At 45.8% G+C, this 16,083-nt stretch overlaps 2 protein-coding genes across 4 annotated transcripts in view; one reads left to right on the top strand and one right to left on the bottom strand.

Moving 5' to 3' along the window:
• Nucleotides 1-11,325, bottom strand: part of PEX14 (peroxisomal biogenesis factor 14) — a 67,073-nt gene extending 55,748 nt beyond the window's left edge. Inside the window, exons 1-2 of one of the 3 annotated variants that reach the window (XR_013923259.1) lie at nt 11,278-11,313; nt 7,076-7,123 (exon numbers count right to left, since the gene is read on the bottom strand). Coding sequence is in view for 1 of the 3 variants with exons in the window: in XM_080358631.1 (XP_080214757.1) it covers nt 7,076-7,123; nt 11,278-11,313 (84 nt within the window). In the remaining 2 variants the exon portion in view is untranslated. Of the gene's footprint in view, nt 1-7,075; nt 7,124-11,277 lie in introns of those variants that run through there. The other 2 variants (XM_080358631.1, XM_080358630.1) reach the window with 2 other exon arrangements.
• An 829-nt stretch (nt 11,326-12,154) lies between these two features.
• Nucleotides 12,155-16,082, top strand: DFFA (DNA fragmentation factor subunit alpha). The gene is made up of 6 exons (XM_080358632.1): nt 12,155-12,282; nt 12,702-12,863; nt 12,967-13,097; nt 13,494-13,683; nt 14,048-14,202; nt 14,665-16,082. The coding sequence occupies exons 1-6, from the start codon at nt 12,186-12,188 to the stop codon at nt 14,866-14,868; spliced, it is 939 nt and encodes a 312-aa protein (XP_080214758.1). The 5' UTR covers nt 12,155-12,185; the 3' UTR covers nt 14,869-16,082.
• Nucleotide 16,083: the final 1 nt, after the last annotated feature.

Here is a 16,083-nt window from a genome sequence, read left to right as displayed (position 1 = left end):
GCACACCTGGCAGGAGAAGTATGGAGATGCACACCACCTCTAAGAATTTAGGATCAGACTGGAATCCCATGGGGCTTTAGTACTGAATTTCCAAAGTGACCTGATGCCACTGCTCTGAAGCACACTGGGTGCTTGGTAGCTGCCCAGGCCAGTGAGAACTAAGTCCACCTTTACGGGACTGTGGCAACCTGATGTTGAGAAAGGGCTTGTCGAAAATACAGCGTTGGGGGGGAGCTTGTCTCAGTCTTGACTGTAATTCTCAATCACGGTACAGAAAGTATTTATATCCTGTTGGCAGCATGTGTAACCAATGCGACTCTTCGTGTCAGAGCTGTCAATTACGGGCTTGACTTATGAGGAAAGATTAAATGAGCTAAATATGTAGAGCTTGGCTAAGAGACCAGGATGGGGGTGGGGGAAAGGAGAAATGATGCGATAACTGTCTGCAAACATCTGAAGGGTGCAGATGCTTAAGCAGGAAAGGAATCACTTAGGATAGCACACAAAACAAACAGGAGAAGCAAGCTGGAAGGAAGACACAGAAAATTCTCACTATATAGCAGGGAAACTCCATTCCAGCAAGATGTACTCTGCTGTAGAAATTGTACCCCAAGGAATATCATCACTCAGGCCATTCAGATTCTTGACAAAACACTAGGAAGCTGGCAGGAGAGGAAAATCCTGCTCTGATCAAAAGACAAAACAGATAATGTAAAAATCTGGGGCATATTGTGAGTGTGGCTGATGAGATGAAGTTCTCTCTCTTGCTTCTCTCCAGCTGTAAAATCCTTTTACTAAAAAGCTATGCATGTTTCCATTGTTACTTTTCCAGAAACGCAATTGTCAAAGGAATAGTGGTGTGTTACGGGATCACAGCTGGGAAGAGGACATGCTCTGTACAATGATAACAAGGAGAAGAGCTATGTAAACATGCATACAAAACCAAAACAAACAAAAAAACCCCAAACATTAAGATGTTGGGTGGGATTTGCAGTGTGACACAGGGAGAAGTACAAGAAACACGAAAAGCAGAGAAAGTCTCTTCTCCAGTAAGTTGTTTAGGAATTCCAAAGTGGGAAGAAGCCAAGAAGCGAGGGAAGTTATCACATATAGGCAGTTAGAATCTTGTAAGAATCACCAGCTGTCACTAGACTTTTTTTGATTGCAGTAACAATGACACAGGTAGCATCTGGATACGGGCAAAAGGAGTCCAACCACTCAGTCGTATTAAACGTAGGAGAGGAATTAAGAATATCTAGCAACACTTTCCAGGTTAGGAATTTAATAATGTGGGGTCAAAAGGTACTCTGAAGAACAAGTCTCCTGCATGAAGTTATTTCAAGAAGCTAAAGACAGCCACTCCTGTGAAGTTCTTAAGCTGGTTCCTCCTCTCCCTAAGCAGAAAGAAACATGGGCAATTGCTGCCCTCTACAAGTTGTTCTGCACATAGCATATTTTCCACATACATGTAGCTGAAATTATACTGTTATCTCACCTTGATCCCATAACCTATCGTGACCAAAGTGCACACTGTGCAGGCACCTCTTTGCTGTGTGTTTGAAATTAATAGGTTTCCTTTCCAACAGCTGGGACGCACACAGCAAAGTGCTTCCAGTCTTTCTGAGCAGGCAGAGAGCTGGGCTGCCAGCTGGTTCAGAACAGCCAGCTGATAGCAGTCCATGATCTGTACAAATTGATTGTAGATGTAGCATGTTTAGACCTCCAAAACATCACGCAAACATAAACAAAAAAACCTAAATTCATTTTTCTTAAAGGGAAAATTTCAAGTAATGTTGAGTATTTCCTAACTAGGTGCCAGTGTTTTTTGGCGATGTCACAAAGCACTGTAGCTTCCCTTTCATTTTGAGTGAGAGATCTGGGGATCCCGGAAGTCAAATCATACCTACTGTTAAAAAATATTCTAACCTGATTCCTAATGCTTTAATTTCCTTGCATGTTTTGTAAAGAACAACTTAAGAATATTAAAACTATTTAATATCCATCTTAAAAGCCTTCTGAGCAGTAATGCTGGTTTGTCTGAAAAGCAAGCAGGAATTGCTTTCAGAGCACAAGGGCATAGAGAAGATTATAAGCTGCTAACTCACCGCACTGCCAGTAATAGAAGATGACTGTACCCCTGCTGGTTGTTCTGCTGCCTCACCCACTGGCTCTAAAGTGTCATTCAACCTGTAAGCTCTTAGGGACAGGCAAAGCCATTATTACATTTTGTACAGTCTGATGGGTCTTAACCTGCTTTGGCCTGTAACTACTGCAAGTTTCTAGCTTTCATACGTTAACATATAATGCTACAACAGAAGTTATATCCCAAACTATTACAGTCCACCCTCCTTTAAAGTTGGGACTTAAAGGAATTCCAATAAAACTTTCCCATTGACCTCAGACAGGCAATTTAATTTGATGTGACAATATTCCTTTAACTATGCTCAGTAAGTACATTTGAATCTGCATGTTTTGCGCATATTAATATATTTGTCTAAATTACAAGAGTAAAAGGAATTGACAGATTAAGCAAGTACATTTTGCATGAACAACAAAAGAAGTCAATGGGCATGCAGAAGTAAGAGGCAAAACCAGGCAAAAGCCCGATAATCTCAAACTTATCAGAAGGTCAAACACAAGAGAGGCCCATTTAGTAAACCACAGAATTCTCTTTGCAGCAAACCAAGGGGTGTTGTGTAATGCAGCAGCACCCCTCTGGCTCCCTGTTCCAGGCCCACTAAAACCAAAATCTGCATAGCAATTGCCCTCCAGAGCCTGATGGAATCACTGTCCAGCACTGGGAACGCGCAGCAACACGCGCAGGACCTCCCCAAACAAACCGAAGCATTATCGCACCACAAGGGTTGCTGCCTGCACAGGAGGTCACAGAGCTGATAGTCCCTCTCCTGCTGACAGTGGTAAATTATCCTGACTAATGTTTCGCTGGGGGCTGTAAGTTAGTTGCCTACTGACTCTGGCTGTCTGGAAATTCCCTCTGGATAGATTTACTTTTAGAGAATCGTTCAGTGTGGGCCACCACTCTGAACAAACCCATTGTGGCAGACAGAAAATTTGTACGGTAAACAGGTATGCATCTTGTCTTAAACAATAAAGGGTGGGAAAAGGGAAAGCACAAGTGTGACAAGAGGAGTGTCCCTCCAGTACGCTGCAGTCCCTCACATCTTTTCTGGAAACAAAAGTACTTCAGAAAAAAATCACGTTTTTTCTGCAAATTTAGACTAGGATATTTAAACTTTAAAAGAAAGAATAAGGATGCTACGTGGTATCCCTTGCATAAGAATGTGTTCCAGAACACAAAGTACGGGTTTTTCGGTGAAAAGACCTTTCTTATCTTCATTTGAAATGACAATTTCAGGCAAAGGAGAATCTTCAAACAATTCCCATGTATCTCATTTTCCATAGGGTATGATAGGGCAGGAAGAGCATCTACTGTCTCATAAGAAAAGGGACACAGATTCTCAGTGTGCCCAAAGATTTGTTCACAAGAAGTGGATTCTGAGTACTCTTAACCAACATTAGCCCTAACAAGCTCTCTCAAATGTTATGACACACTTCTGTAACCTTTCCTCATTCCCACTCATTGTTTTGCTCACATGGTTAAAGACAACAGTATTGTTAGTGTTAGGCTCCGTCAACTTCTAATTACACTAATTAGAGCTAAAAGCAGCCAAACTCAAAGTGTTGATTGCAAAGCTCCTTCCTCAGAAATCTAAATGAAATTCTCTTCAACCAACAGAACTGATAAGGTTTAAAAGGAGGCAACAGAACACAAAGGATCTAATAATTCTATTGTTTGTCACTGAATACTAAGCACACAAATCCAGGCAGCTGAGAAAAGGGTAAGTTAACTCTGTCCAATTTCAGTTTCAAAGGTTTTATCCATTATAAACATATATCACAAATTTTACTGGTTTACTTCCAAGGAAACCTAGCAACTGAACACCAAAAATCTAGAGGAACTAAATATGTCCATAATTAAGCCCAAACACCATGGCTTCAATTTGAGATCTCAACTGGTGGTTCAGGAAATCAAAGATGGATACAAATACCAAATGTGTTCAGCATGGACATACTGACTTTGTGCCTATGGATATGTGATGGATACAGAAATGTCAAGTCTTTTTTCTGCTCTCCATTTATTCCTCAATCACCGGAAGAGTAGTCAAAACCAGAAGAAGGATGAACTGAAGAAGCAGCAGCATACCACAATCACTTTTTAAAAAATGTATTGCACACGCAAAGCTAGAGGCTTTTCCAAAGACATAAAAGGGCAGAATGAACCTCCTGAAACAGAAATGATCTCATTGACCAGGCCAATAGATGAGGTCTCACACCTACACCACCAACTTGCTGGGTGAACCTGGCTAAACAGTTAACCTGCATATCTTAATTAGCTTTTCTAGAATATTGAGAGAACACAGACATATTCCCTAAACACGATAATTAATGTCAGCAGAGTACCCTATGATGTTTGCACAATGAGCGTTGCTAAAAGTATTCTCGCCACCATCATGACCCTTAAAAATCTGAATATCAGTTTAACAAAGGGTGGGGAAAAGCTACGAGGTCTCCAGCACATACCAGCAAACTCTACACTAATTGCTATAGAAGCAGCAGTAATTCTTGTTAGCCTGTGTCTTTCGACAGCCTGTAAAAAAGGGAATAAAATGTCCAGATTTCAGCGTTAACTGCTATCACCTGCAGCAAGAAACAGAAAGAAACAGCACATGCTAAAACTAAAAGAAGAAAAGTTAAATAATCCTCCAAAAGAAAATACTCTGCTCCTCATAGAGTGATCCAGGGATTTTGTAACATAGTGAGAAACCAAGAGAGTGTTTTACATTTACAACCAGTACTTTTATATTTACAGCTAGTACTTCTTCCAGACACCAAGCACCAGCAAGGGAACGAGGATGTTTTGTGGCAGGAAAAATAAACAACCAACCAAACAAGCAGCATGTGGAAAAGCCTCACTTGTAAACTCTGCTTCCTTGGGTTTTTCATACAACCCAGGCCCATGTGAGGGGCTCTGGCATGTATAACCTTCATAGCTGGAATCTAGAGTGCAGCAGATTCAGCAAAACGCAAATGCCAATAACAAACATATTCAGGCTTTTAAAAACATCTCAAAAGCAGCACAGTATGGTTAAAAAGCTACAAGACACTGCCAGAAAGTGTCTTGAAAGCTAGAAAGAGAAGCAGAAAAGAGGATGTAATTACACTAAAGAGATAACTTAGACCAAAGAAACAAAGATTCAAGAAGAAAAGGGGATCTTTGAACACTTTAACCTCACAGAAAGAGGGTTTGTCCTGTGCAGTTACATCTTTTGCACAGCCCAAGACTTTGCTTAGCATGGCTGCAAAAAGACAAACCTATTCCAATTCCACAAGTGTTCAGAGGATTATCAGAGGTGGCTGCACATACCAGCAGAAGGGGATGCAGCGGCGTTCACTGATAAGCCGGACTCAAGGAGAAGCTGATCCCGCACTGACGATGACAAACGTGGCTGTAAACAGCAGCAGAGCGAGATGCTGACACTCTGCTAACACAAGGTTACACTTCCCACTATGGAGCTACACGGCAAATTTTAATGGGCCAAGACCGACAGCTAGGGAAATGAGTGTCCGCTCTCTGCTGCAAAAATTATAGCTTTTCCCATCCCCCTTCAACTCATTCTCCACTGTCAGTTCTATAACACAATGACCTCTTATTAGGGAGCATTTTTCAGTTGGGACAGTTTATTGTAAGGACACTGGATAACTCAAGGGATTAATGGCATGGACACGGAGTCCCTTATGTCCAGTCTGGTAGTTCAAAACATCAAAAGTGGGTTGAAGAAAGAGCAATTAGGAGCGTGGCATGAATTTGCAGGGCTCCATTCTGACGGCCTCAGTAAGGCCATAAACCTGAGCAAGGTATGCCCTGAAGACCCAAAATACCAGACATGGTGCAATGTGTCAGACTGTGCTGCTGCACCATCTCACAGAATGCTGAAGTCCTCATGCAAAGAACTAGAAATCACCATTTCTCCTGGATTCCCAGGCTGTGGGGTACATAGTACATGGAAGACAATGCCAGTGAGCACAAAGCAGAAGGTATTCAGCACCCTGCAGGATATAGTGCCCATTAGAATCACAAATAAACCAGTTTCAGCCTATAATGACATCTACTGATACAATGCAAGATGTTTTAATTCTGTTGCTTTCTCATACTTCTGCGTAACACCGCTGATGTGTTCCAAATAGGTCTCGGTCCTATGAAACGCTGAGTACTTTCAATCACCAATTAAGTCAAAAAAGGTGAGGGTGTACAGAGCAGAATTTGGTCCTGAGATGCTTTTTCCCTTCTCTAGATTCTGTAAGTCTTCTCCAACTGCTTAACACCAGATTTGAAGTCAGCAATAATATACCTGAGCTTTCCCATCCAGAGTCATTTGTTGGAGTCACGCCACGGTTTGTTCTGGTGTTTCCATAAACCTTTTATGACATGGTGCCATGTGCCTACAAGTCTGCTTTACGGACCAACACCTCCTGCGTGCAGCAGAAGGCAGCGTGCACGACCCGCGCTGCAGAGAAGCTGCAGTAGTGTGGTGGATGTTTGGTCATCTGGCTCACAGAACTGAACTGCTCGTTTAATAGGGCTTCTACAGATACTCAGCTGGAAGCAATAATGACTCCTAAGCAAATGTGACAAAGGCTGTGAGAGTTTAATATTAAAAAACAACAAAAAAAAACCCAAACCACTTTCTTCAGACTCTTTACTAAATAAGCACTGGTCAAGAACATACATTGCAGACACAAAGGACCCGCAGTCCATGCCCAAGGACAACTCAGTGGCCTAGATGACCCATGTCTAACCCCAGACAGAGAGAGATTATGGCTGCAGGTCAGAGGTCAACAGTGGGGCACCATAAGGCAGTTTACACCTTTTTCACAAAGCACCAGCTCCTTACAAAAGCAAAACCAATGATGCAAAATGATGCAGCAAAGAGAAAAACTCTTATATTATATTATCAGAAAAAAAAAAGTATACTTTGCTTGGTGAAGAACTTACCAGTGGCTCCCGAGATGCTGCATTTTCAGCCGCAGGGCAGGAGCCAGCCTGTAAAGCAGAAAGGAAGAGTGAGGTTACATTGCCACCTGATGGACACAATTAGAAATACTTGTCTGCTAAAGCTGCAGGATTTGGGCACACACGCTTGTTTCTGCTATTAGTAGCAGTTCTGTGATGGACTAAAGACAAAAATTTCAGAAACACAGAAAAAAAAAAATAGTGCCAGCAGTCTGCATTTAAAACAACAGAATTCATAGAATCTGCAGAACTTGCTTTAGGAAGCCAGCGGTTAAGGGCCAGAGAAGATGGATCCTATTCATTGACTAGAGGGAAAGAGAAAACTTTCAAGTGATAGCATAAAGGTCCTTGGGTGACTTTTTGTCCTCCATATTGTATTCATCACTATAATGCAATATAACAAACCTCAGAAGTATCTCAAGGAGTTTTTTCACCCTATTTACAAATTTATTTTTTAAGTATTTGCCACAAGAGGGTGCCAGCAACTCAAATACACTGTCACTGGCTCCTCGTTTTTATATGCAGAGTGGATCTGCTTTCAGATCTTTTATAGCTGGATGAAAGAAAAATAATGAGCAGTCTGAAGAACCATCCATTCTTCCAAAAATATGGATAACATGTGAGAATCAACACAAGAATATGGCTTGCATGATTTATTAATAAGTTAATTGAACCTCTTTAGGTTATAGACGAACTTACTGGGTGCATATGCTCTATGTTATCTCATCAGTCAATCCCAGGACTAACACAGGTATCTTACTACAGGTAATACTGTAAAATATTGAGGCTTGATTTACAGCACACAAAGACTCTAATGCAGTTACCACAGGGCCAGAACTGCTTAGAAGAGGCAAATGAAGTCAAGTTCTGACACTGACTTTTAACAATTTCAAGCCTTTTATGCCTCACACGGACCAGCCACCTCCTGCCTTCCAGGCCATGGGATTCTCAGCCTCTGCACAGAACTGTACAGATAATTAGGCATCATTTTGTGTTCCAAACTAAGCAGCTTAGACAACAACAATACTGCCAATTAACGTTAAAGAATCTCAATTTCTCTAACACTATTGGGATTTATGGTTGAACGGAATACCAGAGGACTGGGTCGCTGGTTGCCTGAGCCAAGAAGACTCATCAAATGCCAAAGTATTCAGCATCAAAGAAATATTGGTAGGCAAGAAAGATCAAAAATCAGTTATTCTGTTCACAACCTATAGCATCACCTTCCTCCTCCCTCTCTTTAAGGAATAGTGATAGAGGGACAAGATCTTTTCTTCTGTTTATTTTTTAATAAAGACATTGCTAAAGGCCCAAGGAACAAGATTTCTAAACAGAATGTATTATAACATCTCTGGTCGAAATGTTTACTGCCTTTAAAATTTAATTCTATCTACGTAAATGATTTCATTTGAGCCGCAACACTCCCCCCTCCCCACAATGCTTGAGGCAATATGTTAATTCATGAGAATGAGAAAATTAAACTAAGAAAAACAGATAATAAGCCAGAAGATATCTGACACTCCCTTTTCAGCATCTAAACTAACTAGATTTGTAATAGAAAACAAAATAGGACCCAAACATAAACATGTTAAGCAAGCCAGTACTACTACTCATAGCCTTATGTTGAATGCTTGGCAATAAATAAACATCAGTGGTAGAAAGTAAATATGTTTTTAAATTTTCTAATCCTTTAGTGTACAATGGGGCAAACTTCTTCCATGCATTGATAACAGTGTCTAAACATTAACGGTTGCATAACAGGGGTGGCATTTACATTCTGGCAGATTAATAAAGATATTTTCATTGTTTTGTTTTATTCCAAAGTTGTCCTCTTAAGAATTTCTCTACTGTACTATATATTCTTCAATTACATCCTCTTTTTTCCAGCCGAAGATGTGAGATTCTCTCAAATCCCATGCAAGCCAAGGGAACTTGAACACTTCTCAGCATGAGGAACGTCTGAGCGCGGCCACCGAGAGCGTCACCTTCTGCACCTGAAGCGATGCAGAGCTGCCTATTAACAAACTCTGCCACTAACCAAGTCACGACAGGCCAGGAGCCAAAAAGGGTGCAACTCATTTGCTGTCGTCTGAGAATGAGCATTTTTGCGTCCGATGTGACAGAACCCATCAGGGGAGCGGTTAATTGACCATTTACACCCACAGTGGCTCCAGAGCAGCTCCCTCCTCACAGCAGCTGTGGTGAAGAGTTACCTGTGCAGCCTGGGTATTCTGCTGGACCTCAAATTATTCCTGATTTAGAAAACAGCACAAGCATTAACTCCATTGTGCTCTTTACAGACAATGCCTGAAAAACTCTCCACGTTACACACAAGGTAAGAGTTACTGTTCACATTTTACACTATGGAGGCAGTGAGAGTGACTTTCTAATGTCCTGAATTCTAAAACTCAGGGGTGCTCTTGCTATATTTACGAGGCCCATTAAAAAGCAAGACTTTTCCATTTCCAAACATCAAGCCTTCTTCTGAGGTAAACCAACACTAAGCGGTCAAAAACACATGGGTGCAATGGGAGAATACTATCTCCAAACTCAAGAAAACTTGAATGTTTCTCAGGCAACCACATTTGCCAATTAACCAGATTTCTGTCTCAGAAACCTCTAGTCAACTCCAGACTGCCCAAGTGGTTTATGGATCAGTTGCAGGTTGTTTCAGGTTTCCTTGAAGCATGAGGAATGGACTGTAGTGCCTGCATTTTGAGCTACAACTGATAAAAGCACATGGCCAGTGTGAAACTGCCCAGCAAGCCTACGGTGCGATCACTTGGCCTTTAACAACTTAGGAAGAATTTGTGCTGGTTAGTCACAGTCTGAATTGTATGTAATTTATTTTGATTTCAGTTTAGTTCAACAATGTTCCCTACAAGCTCTGCCTCCTCAGTCCAAAATAAAGGATCAGCAGAAAGGTTCGCGGGGATTAGTCAAATCTGGCTAGAAGCGATGGATTGCACCTCAAACTGTGCTGGTTGCAGACTTTGCTCTGTTGTTGGGACAGACCTTTCACCTCCCGCCTGCTGCAGGAGGCCCCGCTGCAGCCACCTCGAGGATTGTTTGCAAAATTCCATTGGGATCACACTCGGGAGTCTGTCCGGGACACTGGTGAGATGACAGAGCTGCCAGGTCACTAAATGTGAGGTAGAGTTTGCAATGAAATACAAGTTACCCTGTATTTTGAGCAAGCCAGTGGAAGCAACTGGAAACCCACGGTGCATACAACTACATATCACTTCCATTTTTCCCTCTGGCTCCCTCATTTATTTCAGGCCCTTGTTTAAAATACCTTAAGCTTTTAATATGTTTCTTGAGCGTGCACTCAAGCCAGTGAAATTACTTGTCTCTTTTACTCACCCCATCCGTTTTTGACAATGCTCATAGCACGTCTATCATTGCTCTGCCGTTTTACGCTGTTGGTTGACGGACGTTTCTCCCTCGCAGTCACAAGGCAGAAACAACACTGTGCCTAACTGGTTCCCCACCTCATCTCAAAGCCCAGCTGATACATAAACTGCCTTCTTTCCCTCAGGCTCTTCCCCTCCTGTTCAAGCGGTTTATGGAGTTTCACGTATAGACTGAAATGAAAACACGCCTGCTGTCCGGGGGCCTGGCCTGAGCAGCACTGGGCTGCTCGGTGCCCCGTCAGCCCACAGGGCAGGATGCCAACGACAAAACCAGCTCCCCCGGGAGGCGAAGCTCCGCCGGTGCCGCGGGCACACGGGCTGGAAGCGCCGCGCGGAGCCCCCCGGGGGCGGGCGCACCTCACGGAGCCGCTGCGGGCGGCCGCTCCCGGCGCCGCCGCTCCCGCCAGGGGTCCCGGGGCGGCGCGGGCTGAGGCGGCGCGCGGCCCCTCACAGCAGCGCCCTCAGCGACAGGTGCGGGGGCTGCGCGCGGGCGGCGGTTGGGGGCGCGCGGGCGGCGGTTGGCGCCCAGGCCGCGCGCGCGGGGGTGGGGGGAGCGGAGCGGAGCGGTCCGGGCGCCGCCACGCGCGCGCCCCCACAGCCGGCCGCGGCGGGAGGAGGCGGCGGGTGCAGAGCGGCGCGGGGCCGCGGCGCCCTCCCCTCGCCCGCTCGCCCCGGGAGGCGGCGGTGGCGGCCTCGCCCCACTCCACCCCGCCCGTGCCCTGCCACCCCCTGCCCGAGTCGAGCGGGCAGAGCGCCGGCCCCGGTTACCTGGCTGGGCTGCTCCGGTTGCTCCGAGGAGGCCATCTTCCCAGGCCCGGCTAATCCATCCCCGCCCAACCGATGGAACGCCCTCGCCGCCGTTCCCCCCTCCCGCGCGGCCTCACCGGCGCGTGCTGCAGGCAGAACGAGTCGAACGCCGGGACGCCGATGCGCCCGGAGGAACCGGCCGCTCCTGCCGGGACCGGAGAGCTGGGGAGAGCGAGCCCCAGACCGCGGGGCCCGGTGGGCTGCACAGCCCTGCCTTGCCCGGCTGAAGTGTTCTCCGTGTCTGGAAGAGCCAGCCGGGCCATTGACATAGTGCAGCAGAGCCGCCCTGGTCTGGGTGTCGTTCATCGCTATTTTACAGCTCCCAGAAACCTGCTGAGAGGCATAAAGAACGAGTCCAATTTGGTCCGGGCAGCAGGAGTCCCCAGGAGGAGCGTCCTTGGCTCGGGCAGCCCCAGGGGCTCCCACCCGCCAGAGCTGCTCAGACACAGGCCAGGGCGGCTTTATTGCATGCCTGTATTTTTTCTCTTTATGTTATAATTTCACAACCAGCACGTCTGCCTGTAGGGGAATGCATTACTTTAATATACCGAGGCACACTCGTCCTATTACTTTGTTTTACAAGTAATTAAATTGCTGCCAAAAGTTTTTTAGTAGACACCCTTCATAGCGGCTTTCTAGGACATCAAAGCTCTGCCGTTCAGACGAGCCCTGAGGAAGAGCATCGCCCCCGCGGTCACTGCGCAAGGAGCGGCGGCGGGGCGCAAATTCTGGTTTCCACCCGTAGCTCCAGCGGCTCGGGCGGGACTCGAACCGCCGACCCGCAGGCGCGACCTCCGCGTCCCGGCGCGCCCCGCGGCCCATCCCGGCACGCACCGCGGCCCGTCCCAGCGCTCCCCGCGGCCCCGGCGATGGCGGCGCCGCTGAAGCGCTGCCTGGTGCGGCGGCGGGACGGGCGGGAGCAGCACGGCCTGGCCGCCTCCTGCCTGCGGGAGCTGCGCCACAAGGGTGAGGGGCGGCCGCCTGGCCACCGCGGGGTCCGACGAGCCGCCGTCTGCGGGCGGGGAAGGCAGCGGCTCTGCCGGTGTGAGGCCTCGCTCCGTGCCGTGGAACAGAGAGCGGGTCCCCGGGTGTCGGTTCCCAACGGGGAAGGTGAAGGGAGGTGGGAATATGCACCTGGAATTATAAGAGTTTCACTGAAATGCGCCTTCTCCTACATACATGTCAAGGTTTGCGTCAATAATATTGATTTCTGGAGGGGAAACTCGAGAGCATGTGCTACAATAGAGCTGATATGCAGAGGTGTGTGCAGACAGGTCCTGGTCACCGGCCTAAACTCATTTGCTTGTCCCTTGTGATGGGTGTAATAAAAGGGCAGTGCGTACGTCACTTCTATTGTGTCATTAATTATCTTTTCTGCTCTGCAGCCAGTGGCATTCTGGCTATTGATGAGGCCAAGGAGCCCATCACCCTGGTCCTGGCAGAAGACGGCACCATTGTGGATGATGAGGATTACTTCTTGTGTCTGCCGTCCGACACCAAGTTCGTGGCACTGGCCAAGAATGAGAAATGGCCCGGCAAGAGCTTAGGTACCGCATGGGAATGTGGGAGGCGCGTTCGGAACACGCCTCGTGGGATGAGGCTGTTGGGTGGGTCGGGAATGACCCGTGACACCCATGGCTCTTGTGTCAGACAGTGGCACAGCCGGGCTCTCGGAGGCTGGGGATGAGGTGGACAGCGGTGCAGAGAGGTGGAAACAGCTGGCCAGGAAACTGAAGGATGACCTGTCCAACATCATCTTGATGTCTGAAGAAGACCTCCAGGTACAAGAGGGGAACCTCTAACTCCTGTCCTTGATTCTGCCCATCATCCGTTTATCTCTGTAGATGGCAGAGAACTGAATAAGTAAACAAGACCTCAAGCTGAATTCAGCTGCTGTTGTTTGGCTGTGGTGCTGGAGTCAAATTTATTTCTGAGGGGAAACACTGCAGGTGTCTGAGGAGGATGCTCTTAATCACCGATTGTCCCTCACAGCGTGTCTTTCCAGTTCTGGCAGTGGGAGGGCAAAAAGTGTAGATTTGGCCAAAAAGCAGCTGACGTGGTTCCTTCCTTAAAACCCGACACCCGTGTAGCGTGGCAGAGGGAAAGGCCGAGCAGCATGGCAGACCTGGCTGCTCACACAACGGTCCATGTAACAGGAACACTCTCCTTGTTTTAAGGTGCTTATTGATGTGCCACGTTCAGATCTGGCGGGAGAACTTGCCCAAAGTCAAACCCAAACCCAGGTATTGCAAGACACTCTGCAGCAGGTGCTGGACAGACGAGAAGAAGAACGGCAGTCAAGACAGCTCCTGGAACTCTACCTCGAGGCCTTGAAAAATGAAGACAGTATCTTAAGCAAAGTAACAGGTAGGGAGCATTAAGATGCTGGAGAGGAGCTTTTCAGAGATGCCTGAAATAGTTAAATGGAGTAAATAAGAAGAGTGAAGGACTGGAGTGAGTCGCTTAGCAGCTATTAACATGTTGGTATAGTGTAAGAATCCTCTGGGTGAGACCAGGAGTCCTGCTGTGTCACATTTCTCACAAAGCCTGAAAGTAGAATACTGGGAGAAAAGCTTAAATTGCGTAGTCATCCTTAACATAACAGATTTCTTAAGTCAGAAGATGCAACTACATAGAATGCATATTTTATTAATCTCAAAACCATCAGAGCAGTCTAGGCTGCTTTTCCTGTCCCGTGTTTATCGTGGGCTATAACAATTCTACTTTTCAGAATCTGAGGCTGTACAAAGAAAGGAGAGGGATGTGGTCGATGCAGGCATCAGCAGTACAGGCACTTCAGCCAAAACGGCGCTTGGTGACCAGATCCTTGCTGCTCTGAAAGAGAAACCTGCTCCAGAGCTCTGCTTGGACAGTCAAGATCTTGAGGTGGGTGAGAATGACATAACCCTCTTCTGGTTAGAGGGGAAGCTGTCCTTGCTTCTGGAGGCTCTAATTTCAATATATCTGTTTCAAAGTGGTGAGGTTTAATCTATTTCTCTTCCTCAGTAACACACTTGACACTACGCTAAATACTCTGGTCTGTTCCTCTGAAAAGCCACAAAATAATTTTGGGTTTGATATCTGCCAGATCACAGTCAGCCAGTGCTTCGGCTGTCTTAACAGCAAGTTTGTTTTGTTTGCAGATGCAGCTAGATATATTTCTTTTTTACATCCCAAATAAAAAATGCAATAGCCCAGGGGATAGATGATGAAATCTGGGAACATCTGCAATACCAAAGCACCGGTATTGAACCGGTATCTCATTGCTGCTGTTCTCAACATGGGTAGAGGGGGTAGCGGTGAAGGAGCATCAGTAGAAAAGATTCTTACAGATCTGTCTTGCCACAGCTGGTCGTGAAAGAGGACACAGGAGCCCTGGCCTCGGCCCTGGGATGGGACAAGCAGAAAGCCGAAGCTCTGCAGCAAGCCTGTGATCAGGAGCTCTCCAAGCGTCTCCAGCAAGTGCAGACTTTGCATTCCCTAAGGAGCATGTCAAAGGGCAAGAAAACGCTCCCCTTGGAAGACTGGCTTAGTTCAAAACGCAAAAAATAAGACTGTAGTGCCACTTGTGGCTTTGGGGTGGCGTTTTTTGCATTAGAATCGATACAAGCAAAGATACATCCTGGGAACCATGGTTTGCTGGTCGTACTGTGGTCAGGCTGTAGACAACTAAAACTTGGACATTGTCCTGAGGCTTAAAGTCCTGCGATGATTCAGATCACGTGTAACCAAAGGGATTGTGGCTTTTTGCAGAATACTGGAACAATGGTATTGCTAAACACAGCATGTAAGGGTTCAGCGTTGAATATCTGGTTGGGAGCCAGAAGCTTCCATCCCATAATGACGGATCCAGCTTCTGAAGCCCCAGGCAGCTCCTTCCTGGGTGCAGCGTGAGCACTAACTTGTTAAACACAGCAGAGGTGAAAGCATTTGCTTTGTAAGGCTGTGGGACAGCAGACTAATATTTGGCCTGTCTGTATTACTTTCCTAATAATTCATGTAGTATCATGATGCTTTAATATTAATGGGCTTATTTTTAAATTGGCTGAAGTATTTTATTTCTAATATCATTAAAACCTTTTTACCTTACTGTTGGACCAATTTTGATATTTCCACCAGCTGCTGTGATTAAAGAATGCGCTGATAAATACAGTATTAGCTTAAGGATATAGGAAGAAGAAATTAAATACAGAAGTACTCTGTACCGAGCCTGTCCACTGTATTTAGGTAGAACATGGGGGAAAGCTCGCAGTCAGCTTTTGGTCAGTCTGCTTTGCCAGGGCAAGTAATCACTTATGATGTACACGTCTGCACTCTAACGTTATAGGCCATGACAGTTACAGTGCTTTTGCCTTTTTCAAGCTCAGCTTGGCAATGTTTTAATTGTCAAGACAAGTGGGAGATATGGCTAATAAAACAAAAATAACATACTCAAATTATCCAAGCAAAAGTATCAAAAGTGGAAGCAAGGAGGAAGTAAAACAATTACTGTAGAAACCAAGGAACAACATGGAAGGAGTTGCACATACTAAGGTATTATGGTCAGTGACAATGTTCTGCTTTAAACTCTTTATTTAAAGGATTTTCTTTTTAATAACAGTAAGATACCTTTTGTGAGCAATTAAGGCATTTTGGCTGTAAACTTTACTGGGTTCTGACCTTTCATTTTTGAAACAAAAAGTCTAACTAATCGTGTTCACCTAGAAACCTAAGAATTCATGACTATTGCTAACTTTGGTTCCTCCAGGGTAGTAAGAGAAAATGACC

Source organism: Nesoenas mayeri (assembly GCF_963082525.1).
Source record: "Nesoenas mayeri genome assembly, chromosome: 24".
NCBI classification, from domain to species: Eukaryota; Metazoa; Chordata; class Aves; order Columbiformes; family Columbidae; genus Nesoenas; species Nesoenas mayeri.
The sequence above is the reverse complement of the archived record's forward strand: the minus strand, read 5'-3'. Positions and strand labels throughout refer to the sequence as shown.